The sequence below is a fragment of the Petaurus breviceps genome, unplaced genomic scaffold, assembly GCF_028583685.1.
Source record: "Petaurus breviceps papuanus isolate PSGF00001 unplaced genomic scaffold, PetGlider_PUasm1.0 91133, whole genome shotgun sequence".
NCBI lineage: Eukaryota > Metazoa > Chordata > Mammalia > Diprotodontia > Petauridae > Petaurus > Petaurus breviceps.
Genome location: NW_027187419.1, coordinates 31,067,513 through 31,080,640, shown reverse-complemented (window position 1 = coordinate 31,080,640; position 13,128 = coordinate 31,067,513). Strand labels below are relative to the sequence as shown.

At 38.9% G+C, this 13,128-nt stretch overlaps 1 protein-coding gene across 1 annotated transcript in view; it reads left to right on the top strand.

The window, feature by feature from the left end:
• MED17 (mediator complex subunit 17) overlaps positions 1-13,128 on the top strand; it is a 36,588-nt gene that overhangs the window by 4,322 nt on the left and 19,138 nt on the right. Inside the window, exons 3-5 of the mRNA XM_069080635.1 lie at positions 4,522-4,741; positions 7,552-7,688; positions 7,994-8,078. Coding sequence (XP_068936736.1) covers positions 4,522-4,741; positions 7,552-7,688; positions 7,994-8,078 — 442 coding nt within the window. The remainder of the gene's footprint in view (positions 1-4,521; positions 4,742-7,551; positions 7,689-7,993; positions 8,079-13,128) is intronic.

The window sequence follows — 13,128 nt, the reverse complement described above, 5'->3', positions numbered from 1 at the left end:
AAAAGCAAGAAGGAAAAAAAAAGCCCATGTACAAACAAAACAAAGCAACAACACAGTGACCATATCCAGAAATGTATGTGTCTTCTACACTTGAATCCATCATGTCCCTGTCAAAAAGTGGGTAACTTGTTTCATTTTAGCTCCTCTGTAATGATGCTGGTCATTGATTTGATCAGACTTCTTAAGGTTTTTTTCTTTAAAATGTTATCTTTTTGTAAATAGTTCTTCTGGTTCTGCTCAGTTTGTATCGCTCCGACATCCCAGAATTTATTTATTTTACCTTTTTGGGGGGAGGGGCAGGGCAGTTGGGCTTAAGTGACTTCCCCAAGGTCACATGTCTAGTAAGTGTTAAATGTCTGAGGCTGGATTTGAACTTAGGTCCTCCTGACTCCAGGGCCAGTGATCTCTTCACTGTGCCACCTTGCCGCCCTCCAGAATTCTTTTAAATAATCTTTTTTTGTTATTTCTTACAGTACCATCATACTCTGCTACATTCACATATCACCGTTTATTCAGTCATTTCCCATTTAATAGGTGCCTCCTTATTTTATGTCTTGTTTTTTTCCTTTTTCCTTTTAATGTCCCTTTCAGGAACAAAAACATTTGTTTTGCTTGTGACTGTTCTTCCCTAGCATCATCCTTCTTTCTCTATCCCTGTCTATATCCAGATTGAGATCGATGTATTTACATACTAAATTCTTTGTGTGTGTTGTGTTTTCAACCCTCCTTTGTCCAGTTCAGATGGTGCTTGTTCTGCACCTCTCCCTCCAAATCCTGTCAGTGTTTAGTATATTCTTCTTTTACAGCTCGGTTTTCTTCACTGATAGATTCCATTTATCTTTCTTTTCTTTCCTCCCTTAAAAACTCTCAGAATAGAGTTGATTCACCCCCAAGTCTTCCAGTTTTCTTATTTAAATCCCTCAATATCCTCTGAAGACTTTCTGAAATGACAGTATCTTCTTTTCCCCTGGTAGAATATTAGCCCTTTATCATCATATACTCTTCCATTTGCTCAAATTAATTTACTTTTCTAGGTTCTTCTTGAGTCTTGTGTTTGTCTTGCAGTTACTATTCACCTCTGATGTTTTCATCAGAAATGCTTAAGTGTGCTCCATTTCATTAAAGTCCATTTTTTCCTTGTCATTATACTCAGCTTTACAGGGTAAATTATTGACAACTGTAAACCTGTATCTTTTACCTTTTGGAATATTGTATTCCAAGATCTCTTCCTACTTGTAGTAAAAGCTGTCAGGTCTTGTATGATCTTGACTATGTTTCCTTACTTTCTATCTGGATGCTTGCAGTATTTTTTCTTTGACTTGAAAGCACTTGATTTTGGCTATGACATTCCTGAGACCTTTCATTTTGGCATTTCTTTTGGAAGGTGATAGATGAAGTCTTCTTATCTTTATTTTGCCTTCTGGTTCTAACAGACTTAGGTAATTTTCATTTGATTTCTTGAACTTTATTGTACAGTCTTTTCTTTTTTTAAATCATATTTTTAAAGAATACCAATGATTTTTTTTTTTTGCTTTTTTGGAGGGGGAAGGTGGGCAATTGGGCTTAAATGACTTGCCCAGGGTCACATGGTTAGTTTTTTGTGTTAAGTGTCTGAGGCCGGATTTGAACTCAGATCCTCCTGACTCCAGGGCCAGTGCTCTATTCCCTTGCCACCTAGCCACCCCAGGACTAGTGATTCTTAAAATTATCTCTTTGCCTTGTTTCTTTTAGGTCAGTTTAAAAAAATCAGATAACCTACTACATTTTCTTTTTCAATTATTTGATTTTGTTCTAATATTTCTTGTTGTCTCATAGAGTCATTTATTTCTGTTTGATCTCTATAGTGTCCAAGAAGTTCATTACTTGGGTAAGGTTTACCAGTTTCTGTTTTAAGCTGCTTATTTGCTTTCTTGTTCTTTTCTCTGGATCTTTTATTTAATTATTTTTATTCTCTTGCTTCATTTCTTCTTAGTGTTCTAAGAGTCCCTTGTGGAAAACCTATTTTTGGATTTGAATCCCTACTTGCAGCTGTTAATGGGATTTTTATCTCTCTAGGTTGGATTTTGAATATCTTTGGCACTATTATAATTCTTTATACTGAACTGTATCTTCTTTGGTTTACTCATCTCTCCAGCCTTATTACCTGAATTGGGACTTTGTGCTGGGACTAGCTCTGCCCCCTGTTATGGCCAGCTTGGTTTTGACATGAGTCACTTCGGTTCCCGTACTGACTTCCACTTTCTGGATCTTTGAGTTTCAGGGAATTGGATCTTTAGGGTCCTCTGTGGCAATGTAGAACAGTGCTAGTGATGTTGGAGGCCTTGGGCCAGGTGTGTCTGAGCATTAAGTCTTGAGCATTGCTATGTGCCCCAGGGGTGGAGGATTGGGAGGGAAACCTTTTTTGTGAGCATCCTCTGCTTTTACTGCTTTTGGATACAGAGTCTTACAGGTTACAAGTATTTTTGCCTAGTATCTGGTTGTGTTAGGAGGCTACTGTCTTGTTTGCCCTTGCTCGCACTGGCCTTTCTATTGCCACCTTTCTTGTTGAGCTTGGACTTTGGATTGACTTTCTGTGCAATTCTGGGGTGGATGAAGCTGCAAAGTGGATTTCTTGGTCATGATTAGGTTTGGTGCTGTTTTTAAGTTTTTGCTAGAGTAGATCTGAGGGAGCTGGTCTACCTTTCTCTGTTCAGGCAGAATAGAAGTTTTTGGTTGGAAGTCCCTGGGGTTTTATTTTATCTTTGGCGATTCCAGAAGATACTTCAGTAGCCTATATTGCCACAGAAGAGCCGTTACGAATGCGCCAATTAATAGAATGAAGGAAAAATATATGTTGTGTTTACTTTCTGCTAAAAATGGTGCTAAGCCCTGGGAATACAAATACAGGGAGTTTACACTCTAATTGTACAGTGTAATGGAGTAGTGACCAGGAAAGAATGAATTTTGTTTGGGAAGTTTTACCAGGTTGTAGAGGAATTAATTGACATACCCTTTCCAGAAGCAGTGTAAGCTGTGAATTTACTCTCTCAACTCCTACTTGTACTGGCAGGTCCCCAGAGCTAAGTTGCTGTTAGTCCTTTCAGAGTCTAGGGAAATGCATATGGAGGGATTTTTCCTACTGTTTAGCTCATGAATATGTTTCTCCCTACTATTATCATTTGATATCTGTTATTCAGTAAGTTATTTTTTAGAAAGAGGTATTCACTAAACTTCTATACTGCGAATTGCTAGTACAAAGTATCTCCTTCCATACCCCCACTTCACTCTCAGAGAGTGACACATTTTCCCACCAGTATATATAGAATCCAGGGGAAAATAAATTCAGGATTATTGAACAATCATGATAGTGGGATGACTCAAGGCTCCTGATTACTAGAAAGCCTTTTCTTTCCTTTGTGGTGTACTCATGAAGTTCCCCTTACACATGTTATACCTTTTCTCCTATCTGGGCTCCTTGTAGAGCTTTAATCTGCCTTTCCTCTCTGCCTCTAGTCACTGTTATAGGGCAGATTTTAGGATGCTAATGAGCAGAGAAGCCCAGATGCTTTAAACCCAACAACACTCTCCAACCAAGTTCTCTCCAAGTTCTCTAACCAAGGGGAAAGGTGGCAGGGGAGACTGAGACCAAGACTGAAGCTGAGTTGCTTTCTTCTTCCCCTTTTTCTGTCCCTGTGCCCACAAGCATTTCCCTCTTAGTGGCTAGTTAGAAGATTTCTACCCTACGCTTCCAGATCCAGGAATCTCCTACTCCAAACTTAGCTAGTTTATTTTATTTGTAATGAAGGCCCTCAACCAATCAGAACATCCAGCCAATGTAATATCACATCATTACAAGATTATCTAATGACTTTCAATGACTTTCTTGTACTTAAAGTATTTAATTGATTGATTGAGGTATGCCTGAGGCATACCCTTAGGGTAGCATAGGGTATAGTATCTTATCACTTATGTTAAATGGGGTGGGATAATTGTCCACACATTCAGTGCCTCCTCCCTTATAGTTCTCAGAGCCAAGAGATGGAATGGTACTTGAGATACAGGAGCAGGGAGGCTGATACCAAAAGTGATGAAAATTTGAACTAGTCTTAACCATGTCGGAAGAGAAAAGGGTATGGATGCAGAAGATATTGTGGAGGTTGAATCAACAAAATTGTAACACAACTCACTGATATAATAAGCTTTGATTCCTATTCCATATGATAGCTTTAAATTCAGTATACCTTAAATTAAAACTTTTTATGAATAGATTACTGGCCCTGGAATCAGGAGGTCCTGAGTTCAAATTCAACCTCAGACACAAACACTTGCTAGCCTTTTGACCTTGGGCAAATCACAACCCCAATTTCCCCTCCAAAAAAAACAAAAACAAAAAAAAAGCAACTTTATGTTAGTGTCTTTGCAAAGAAAGTATTCAAATTAGTGAAAAAAGTTATATTTGCTATTAAAAGCCACATTTCCCCCACCCCATTTTCTCTATGCAATACATAATGATCATTTTTTTGTGTTTTCTTCTTTTGATAGAATCCTCAGACTTTACAGTTGATTTCAAAGAAGAAGTCGCTAGCTGGTGCAGCACAGATCCTTCTGAAAGGGGCGGATAGGTTGACTAAATCAGTTACGGAAAACCAGGAAAATAAGCGACAAAGAGACTTCAACTCTGAACTTCTTCGATTAAGACAACACTGGAAACTCAGAAAAGTAGGAGATAAAATTCTTGGTGATCTGAGCTACAGAAGTGCAGGTATATTAGGCTACTAGACAATCTAATATGGAGGAAAAATTAATATTTTTGCTTAACTAATTAGAGTTCATGCTATATTATATTGGAATTAATATTGTAATATACTCATAGATGAGGGTGTTTATAATTGGCATTATCCTGAAGTGGAAAGAACAAAGAACTGTAAATTGGAGGCTATGGGTTTTTTCCTGTCTATGAGCTACTTGGAAATACTGGACTGATATTTAATCAGAACCCTTCTAGCCTAAGTTTTGATTCCCAGTGGTTAGAGTGTATTCTTTAAACTTCAGTAATGCTTAATGTTCCCTGTTTAACTTGAGAAAGTTCAAGGGTGGGGCTTCTCTGCTAATACACTCTGATCTTTAATTTCCAATTTATGAAGAAATTAGGAGGTAGGACTGTGATACTGGCCCTTCATACAAGATTAAACCTGCAACCATGGAGGATTACTGTGCATGGGATAACAAAAGATTTTCTGCATTTTCTTATGTTTCACTTTGTCAGATTTGAAAAGAAATGACCAAAGAGTCACAGAGATTATACAACCACTGTTAACTCTGAAAATACCAAAGAGCTTACACAGGTCATCCCAACCACAGTTAACTCTAAGAAATAAAATACAAACAGACAGCTAACAGGGGTCATAAGCAAAATGCTTTATTTATCCCCTTGGAGGAGGGGATAACTAGATAACTAGACACATGTATTGAGGCCTTCTCTAGGAGGGCACCTGCTTTAGTGAGGCCAAATCTTTATACATATAGAAGTAACTATGCAGTGAGCTGAAACCCTGATGAGCGGTAACAGTAATGAGACAAGTTTGATTCATAGTAGGGCTACATGACTGGAATATGGGTCCTGCAGGTGCTTGTCTGAATTCAGGGACCAAGCTCGTGTGGGTGTAAAACAATTCTGGGCTTTTGCTGTGGCAAAGTTCATCATGAGCACAAAGGGTTGTTGTTATGCCAAGCTCAGGGCACAGCTTGCTTGCTGGGCCTTAGCTCTGGAAAGCAGGGTGTCTCCTAATAGTAAAAAGAGAGGAGTAAAAAGAGGGGTGGTCTGAAAAAGGTGGGGATCCTGACAACTCCAATTCTGTAGTTCCATGACTTGGAGGGATGGTGGGATAGAGTAAGATAACATTCTACACTAGCTTGGCAACATGAAATTTGGTCAGATTTTGCTGGTGGATTGAACTCTGGTCTCTCCCTTCTTTGACATAAAGCAAAAGGAGAGTCCCTTATCATCCTTTTTAATCTTAGCCACAATGTTTGGCAAAATCATGAAAAGAGGTGTCACTTTAGACGGTCTACTCCTAAGCAGTAGTCTACCTGAGATAATTTTGACAGATTAATGGGTGGAAATATGAAGTAAAGTGTAACACTCAGGATCTTCCTCACTCTGGGCTCCAGTTAGCTATCCTGGATTCTTGATATTTTGTGGGTCAGAATCACTTCCAAACTGATGGAGCCTTAATAAGTATTACTTTTTACCAATCAACCAGATGGCGGCATTTTAAATAATAGTCTAAATAAAGTAACCACAGAGCATTTCCCTTCCATAAACCTTGAACTTCCTTTTCTACCAATAAAAACACACTCTGTGGGAAGAGAGGGCTTTATAGAAGTTATATGTGGGACATCCACAGATGGGGAACGCTTTAAGACATACTGAAAATAAGAAATAGTGCACATGCATGGAGGGATAGCTCACGATGTCAGATAACACAGAGTTGCTTACCTCTAATACAAATGTGCTGCTCTCTGCTTTGATCTGTTCTTTGCTAACCATTGCTAGTTGCCATTTGTTGTTGTTCAATCATTTCAGTCATATTTGACTCTTCAAGACTCCATTTGGGGTTTTCTCAGCAAAGGTAGTTGAGTGATTTGCCTTTTCTCCATCTCATTTCACAGGTGAAGAAATTGAGGCAAACAGGATTTAAAAACAAAACAAAAAACAGGCACTACTTTCCATTGCTGATCACCAACTCTGGATATTTTCAAAGTTACTTAATACCCTGAAACTACATTCACGTGGGGTTACAGCTCTTTAACCAGTCTTCTGACTTGAGTGTGTGCTGTTCTGAATTGAAGTTAAGGAGAAAAGAGATAATGCCATCAACTAGCAATTATTCAGCTCCCATCACCATTTACCAGTTTACATTTTTAAACTCCTAAATAATATGTGCAAGGATGTAGGCCCTAGGAAGAGAGAAGAGAGTGGAGTATGAGATATTTTATTTGCTGTGCTAGGTTGAAAACACTTTTACTTTATTGATACAGATACTCAATTTCTTTCACATTTCATTGAGAATGTGATTTCAACTAGTATTTGTTACAGTGTACTGGAAAGAACCCTCAACTAGTGGTCAGAAGGATGGGAGGGTTAATCCTCCCTCTGCTATTTTCTATTAACCTCTTTGAAACTTATTTTCTTCAGTTAAAAAAATAGGGGAAATGCTACCTATCTTTCCTACCTTACCAAATTTTGTTTGAAGATCAAATTAGAGAATAGATATGACAATGCTTTGTAAAATCTAAAATACTAGATAAAGTTATTGTTTTTATTAACTAAATTTTGGTGTAGTGGAACAATTGTATCTCCCATCTCCATGCTTTTGCCTGTGTGGTTTAATGGGATTTTACTGTATACTCAAGGTTGTTTTCTTAAAAATATCACTTAAAATATTGATATCTCCAAATGAAATTATGTGATTTATGTAAATGTCTTAGGTAGGCATGTTACTGTATATATTTCAATGTTTACTGAAGGAATCTCATCCTGTTTTGTTCTTAATGTTTATGTCTTTTTAGGATCTCTTTTTCCCCATCATGGTACATTTGAAGTGATAAAGAACACAGATATTGATTTGGATAAAAAAATACCAGAGGATTACTGCCCTCTTGATGTCCAAATTCCAAGTGATTTAGAGGGGTCAGCATACATAAAGGTCTGTCAAAGTAATTTTTGCATAGAGTTTATGTCACAGAGCTCTGCATAGATTAGGTACTTAATAAATGTTTGTGGATTAACACCTCAGTACTTTAATGGATTCAGGATGTCCTTGATTCAGGTCTTCCTTTTTGTAGTTTAGATTGCAGCTTATCCATATATCATCCTTTGCAATTTTGGTCTGTATCCTCCCATAAACTCTCTGTAGGTGATATGCCCAGCATGCTGGAGGATTTTCTATAGGTCTTTTTAATTTCCAAACAGCAATATGTAAAATTTTCCTCTCATTTTGTCCTTGTATAGGTATCTATTCAAAACCAAGCATCAGACATAGGGGACCTTGGGACAGTTAACCTCTTCAGACGACCTATGCCCAAGTCAAAACCAGGTATGACTGTGCTCCAGTCATTCAGTTCAATTCTTTATTACAGTTTTGTTTGGGGACAAACTGGAGAACTTTTTAATGTGCTAGAAAAATACATGGCTTAAATAAAAACAATTGGAAATATGTTTTTGTTGCCTTTCAGGAGATAGTGCTGATTACATAATTTAGTACAATAATAACAACATTTGTCCAATAACAAATTAATAAGCCTATTATTTTATTTCTCTCATTTTCTATGTGTTCTGTGTTTTAGCAAATTTGAATTTTCTAAACTGGTAAAGGTATGTTCCAGTACCTACAATCTAATAATCTCTATATTTAACCATTTTAACTTTACACTGACCTCTGTTTTTGAATCCTTTGCTCCTTTTTCCTGTCCCAGTCCATACTTTGGTACCTCTGGATCACCCCAACTATCTGCCTTCTCCATAACTACTGATAAAATCTTGAATGATGCTGAAGAAAGTAAAAAGTTATTTTATTTGAATGCACTGCAAATTGTAATCAAATCTAAGCTGGACTGTTACTACCACAAGTCAGTTTTTCCATAATTTACTATCTTTGTAATTCTCAGCAATAGCTATTCTAAGCCTTCTCCTCCTTAAACCTTCCACACTAATCATTTTTATCTCCATTTCATCAGAGGACTTTACCTCATACTAACTTAGAAAATAGTAGTTATTCATCATGGGTTTCCATTTCTCTTACTCTTCATCTCAAAACCCCTTGGTATTATCATCATCATCAACACCCATTTTGTTATTTTTTAGTCCAGTGTCTAATGCAAAGGTAACTCTTCTCTCCAAAGCTAAGTCCTCTACTTATACTTTTGATACAGTCTTCTTTAGAAGATTGCACTGTTGGGGTGGCTAGGTGACGCAGTGAATAGACCACTGACCCTGGAGTCAGGAGGACCTGAGTTCAAATCCTGCCTCAGACACTTAACACTTACTAGCTCTTGACCTTGGGAAAATCTCTTAATCCCAATTGCCCTTCATTCTCTCATCCAAAAAAGAAAGAAAGAAGGATTTCACTGTAGTCATCCCCTGTCTCCCTAATCTTCATTCTCTCCCTTTCTACTGGCTTGTTCCCTGCTGCTACAAACATGCTTGATAAATACTTCTTGATTGGTTGTTGAAACAACTTTTACTTACTATAGTGCCAATACGATATTTACAGCACCCATGATCATATTAAAGACCATGACTATAAGTATCACATGACATTCGAACACAAAATATACCAAACTCTCCAGATAGAGGATAGAACTGAAGCATTTATGTAGCTACTAAAAAACTGAATCCCAAAACCAGTAAGCCGATTCCATCATAGTACCAAAGATATTCAGAAGCCATAATAACACTGAGAGCCACAGCATCCTTTAGCCTTCCCACAAACCAATACAAGATAAATTTTTACTCACAAACCTCTCTATCTCCTTGTCTAAGTGTCCTCCCTCTCCCAACTTCTGGCTAGCTCTGACTACCAGCTTCCTGTGGGCTCTGTTTCCCTTCAGCAAACTCCTCCCACCACAGGCTCCATGTGACTATATTTAGCCTATTAGGGGATAGAGTTTATCTTCACAGCAGGGAAGCTTTCTGTGGGCTCTGCTGTACCCTTCAGCAAATTCCCTCCATCACAGGCTTCATGTGATTACATTCAGGCTATTAGGGGGCAGAGTTTACTTTCAAAGCAGGGAAGGTCTTCAAACTCCCACCTAGGTCAATTAAGAGGCAGGAAAGATCTTCAGATTCTCATTCTCATTTTATTCACCCATCTCCTCAAGATGTCAGGCTATGTCTTTCTTTTGATAACGAGACTCCTTGAAAAAGCTTTATATACTAAAAAAAAAAATCTCTTGATCATTCTTCAACCCTTTGCTTCTAACCTTTTCATTCAGCTGAAATTGTTTTCTTCAGTTAGCATTGTTTTTTTAATTGCCAAGTCCAGTAACCGTTTCTCATTCTTCACTCCCCTTGCAGCATTTGACACTATTGACTTCTCTCTAACTGTAACTGGATCAACCCCAAGGCTTTGGCCATAGCTACTCTTTTTTTTCCCCTCTTTCCCTTAGTGATCTCATCAGCTTCTGTGGGGTTTAGTGGCCAGATCCAGATATCCAGTTTTTCTGCTGAGCTTCAGTTCCACAGCAGCAGTAGCTGCAAACTGCATTTCTCATGGGCAACTCAAACTCAGTATGTCCAAGATAGACCTCAGTATCTTTCACCCTCATTCCAGACCTACTTCTCTTCTAGTCTTCTCCATGTCAAGGGCATCACTTCTCTGCCCCTCCCCCCTCCCCCCCATTTCTGTCCCCTTTATCCAGTTTTACTACCTTATCTTCAGTTCCTCACTTTCTGTCACAATGACTAGTGATGGCTGTGGATGCAGTATGGATGACTTCGGTCTCTTCGGTGTCTGGCCAAATTCTAAGTGCTTCACAATGCTTGCTTCTGTCACTTTTATGGTCTGTTGAAACAAAATGTTCACATCCACTTATTCCAACAGGGAAGTCTTCACATGCTTGGGGCAGACACTTACTAACTCACCAGTGGGTTTGAGGTCCATCAATTACCCTCAACCTGGTTTATCCCATCTGCCAAGATGGTTGTAGTGGAATATGGCTACTGTGCATGCTGCAGCTTCTTGGAGGCACAGGTTAGAGTTGGGTAAGAGGAGGACACTGAGAGTGGGTGAACAGCCCTGAGAAGGGCTTGGCAGCCCTCCTACCAGAGGTACTAATGCTCCCTGAATACATGATACACTCTGTTAGAGGCAGTGAAGAACTGAGGAAGTCATTGGGAGGAATGGAGTCAAAAACAGTAACTGTCCCTTTCTGTCGAAGACTTGAGCATCTGTAATAGTAATGGAATTTGTAATGGAATAGTAATGGACTTTTGAGAGCTGCCAAGGACTGAGGAGACATGGCTGTTATGCTGGTACTTTGTCTGTTTTGATGTTGTTTTGCCAGATTTGTCCACTGGTGAAGGACAGTGCTGTTGTTGCAGAAGTTCTGGAACCTTACTGTTGGTTCAGGGGTCCAGAGACTGTTCTGCAGACAGAGAATGAATTGCGCCCACTGGTGAAGGCCAGTGCTGTTGTTGCAGAGGTTCTGGAACCTTGCTGTTGTTTCAAAAGCCCTGAAGAAGGATTTTCTTGTTGTATGTTTGCAGAAATCCTGGAAGAGGGTTTTGCTAATGTTTTCAGGGGTCCTAGAACTGTTCTGCAGACAGTGAATGAATTAATGAGGACACAGGCAATGTATCTTGTGGCCTTGCTAAGCTTTGTCTCCCCAGGAACCAAGATTGCTGAGAACTTGCCTCGGGTCAAGATGAAGAAAAGACCTCTTTGGGTATTAAATGCTGTGCTTGAGCTTGTTGTAACTCTGGGGTAGATGGCCTATTCAGTTGTGATCCAAGGGTGGGAAACTTTTGACTTTTTTGTGCTCTGGGACTGACCAAATGAATGTACTTTGCTTATGATTGGAAACTAATCTCCGTTTGAGAAGAGGGGCTTTGTGATTGACTAAATTAATGTATTGCCTAGGGGTGGAGTAGTACTTAGAAGAGGGACTTTGTGATTGACTAAATGAATGTAATGTCCAGGGGTGGAGTAGTACTTGGAAATTATTGAATTACACTTGGTGAATGCTGTATTTTGAATTATGCTATATTTTGATTTTCTCTGTTCTTAATTTGTTACTGAATAAAATGGAGAGCAGCTATGCTGGTATTTTGAACCTTGGAAAGTTGCCTTTGCTTGGCATTACAGCATCTTATGGCTTTCTCATCACCATCACTGTCTTCTATTTACCTGAACATGAAAAAACTTCATGGATGCATCACTCGCCACAAACATAATAGACTGTCATTTTAAGGAGAAGAGACAGACAGGATGTGAGTGAAGAAGGTAATATGTGGCACAGTGTTGGGCTGATCATAGACTTTCCAAGCTAAAAATTTGAATTCAACAAAGTGACAGCCCCAAGGCTTGAAGACTATTTGACAATTATCAGAAAACTCAGTGTCCATAGATTAGAACCCTTCTCTGTGTGTGAACAGTTTGTTATTGACTTGGAGGGAAAACTGGGCCAAACACACTTTTGGTAACAGTGGAGCAGAAAAGGAATGGCCAACTTTCAGAGATTTGGCATACGGCACTGCATTTACGCATCAGAACCAGAACAGTCACAAACATTAGGATTGGTTTGATGAAAATGATGGAGAAATTCAGAAGCTAGTAAATGAAAAATGAGAATTCTACAGACTTTATCTTCAGCATAGTTCATCCACCTCTAAAAGGGCAGTGTTTGAGTCCATCAAAATTAAAGTACAAGCAAAGTTTAGAGAGATGCAAGATTCCGGTCTCAGTAAGAAGGTAGATGAAATTCAGTTTTATGCTGATAGTAACAATCTAAAGTGTTTTTATGATGCCCTGAAGGCTATTTAAAAGCCAAAGACATATGATGCACCTCACTACTTAGTGCTGATGGAGCCACACTGATCAATGATGAGGACATGATCCTGGAGAGATGGGCTGAACACTTCTATAGAGTTCTCAGCAGCCCATCATCAACCAATGCTGAAGCCATTGACCATATACCTCAGGTTGAAGTCAATTCCTCCTTAGCCAAATTTCCAAATGAAGAAGAGGTTTGGAATGACATTAAGATCCTCTCTTGTGGTAAAGTGCCTGGTGCATATTCTATTCCAGCAGAGATCTACAAGGCAGGGGGTCCAGTGATGGGAATCTAGGTTGTATGGCAAAAGAAGGTTATCCCCCAGGAGATCAAGGGTACCTCCATTTTCCATCTACATAAAGAATAAAGAAATAGGTTTTCCTGTGACAACAGGAGTGTCTCTCTCTCATTGCCTGCAAGATTCCTGCCAGGGTCCTCCTTGATCAGCTGATCCTTCACCTAAAAGATGATAATCTACCTGAGAGCTAATGTGGCTTCAGAAACAGCTGAGAAAAAAACCATGGTGTTTGCTGCCCAATAGCTCCAGGAGAAATACCAGGAGCAGAACAGAGGTCTGTACACAATATTTGTTGA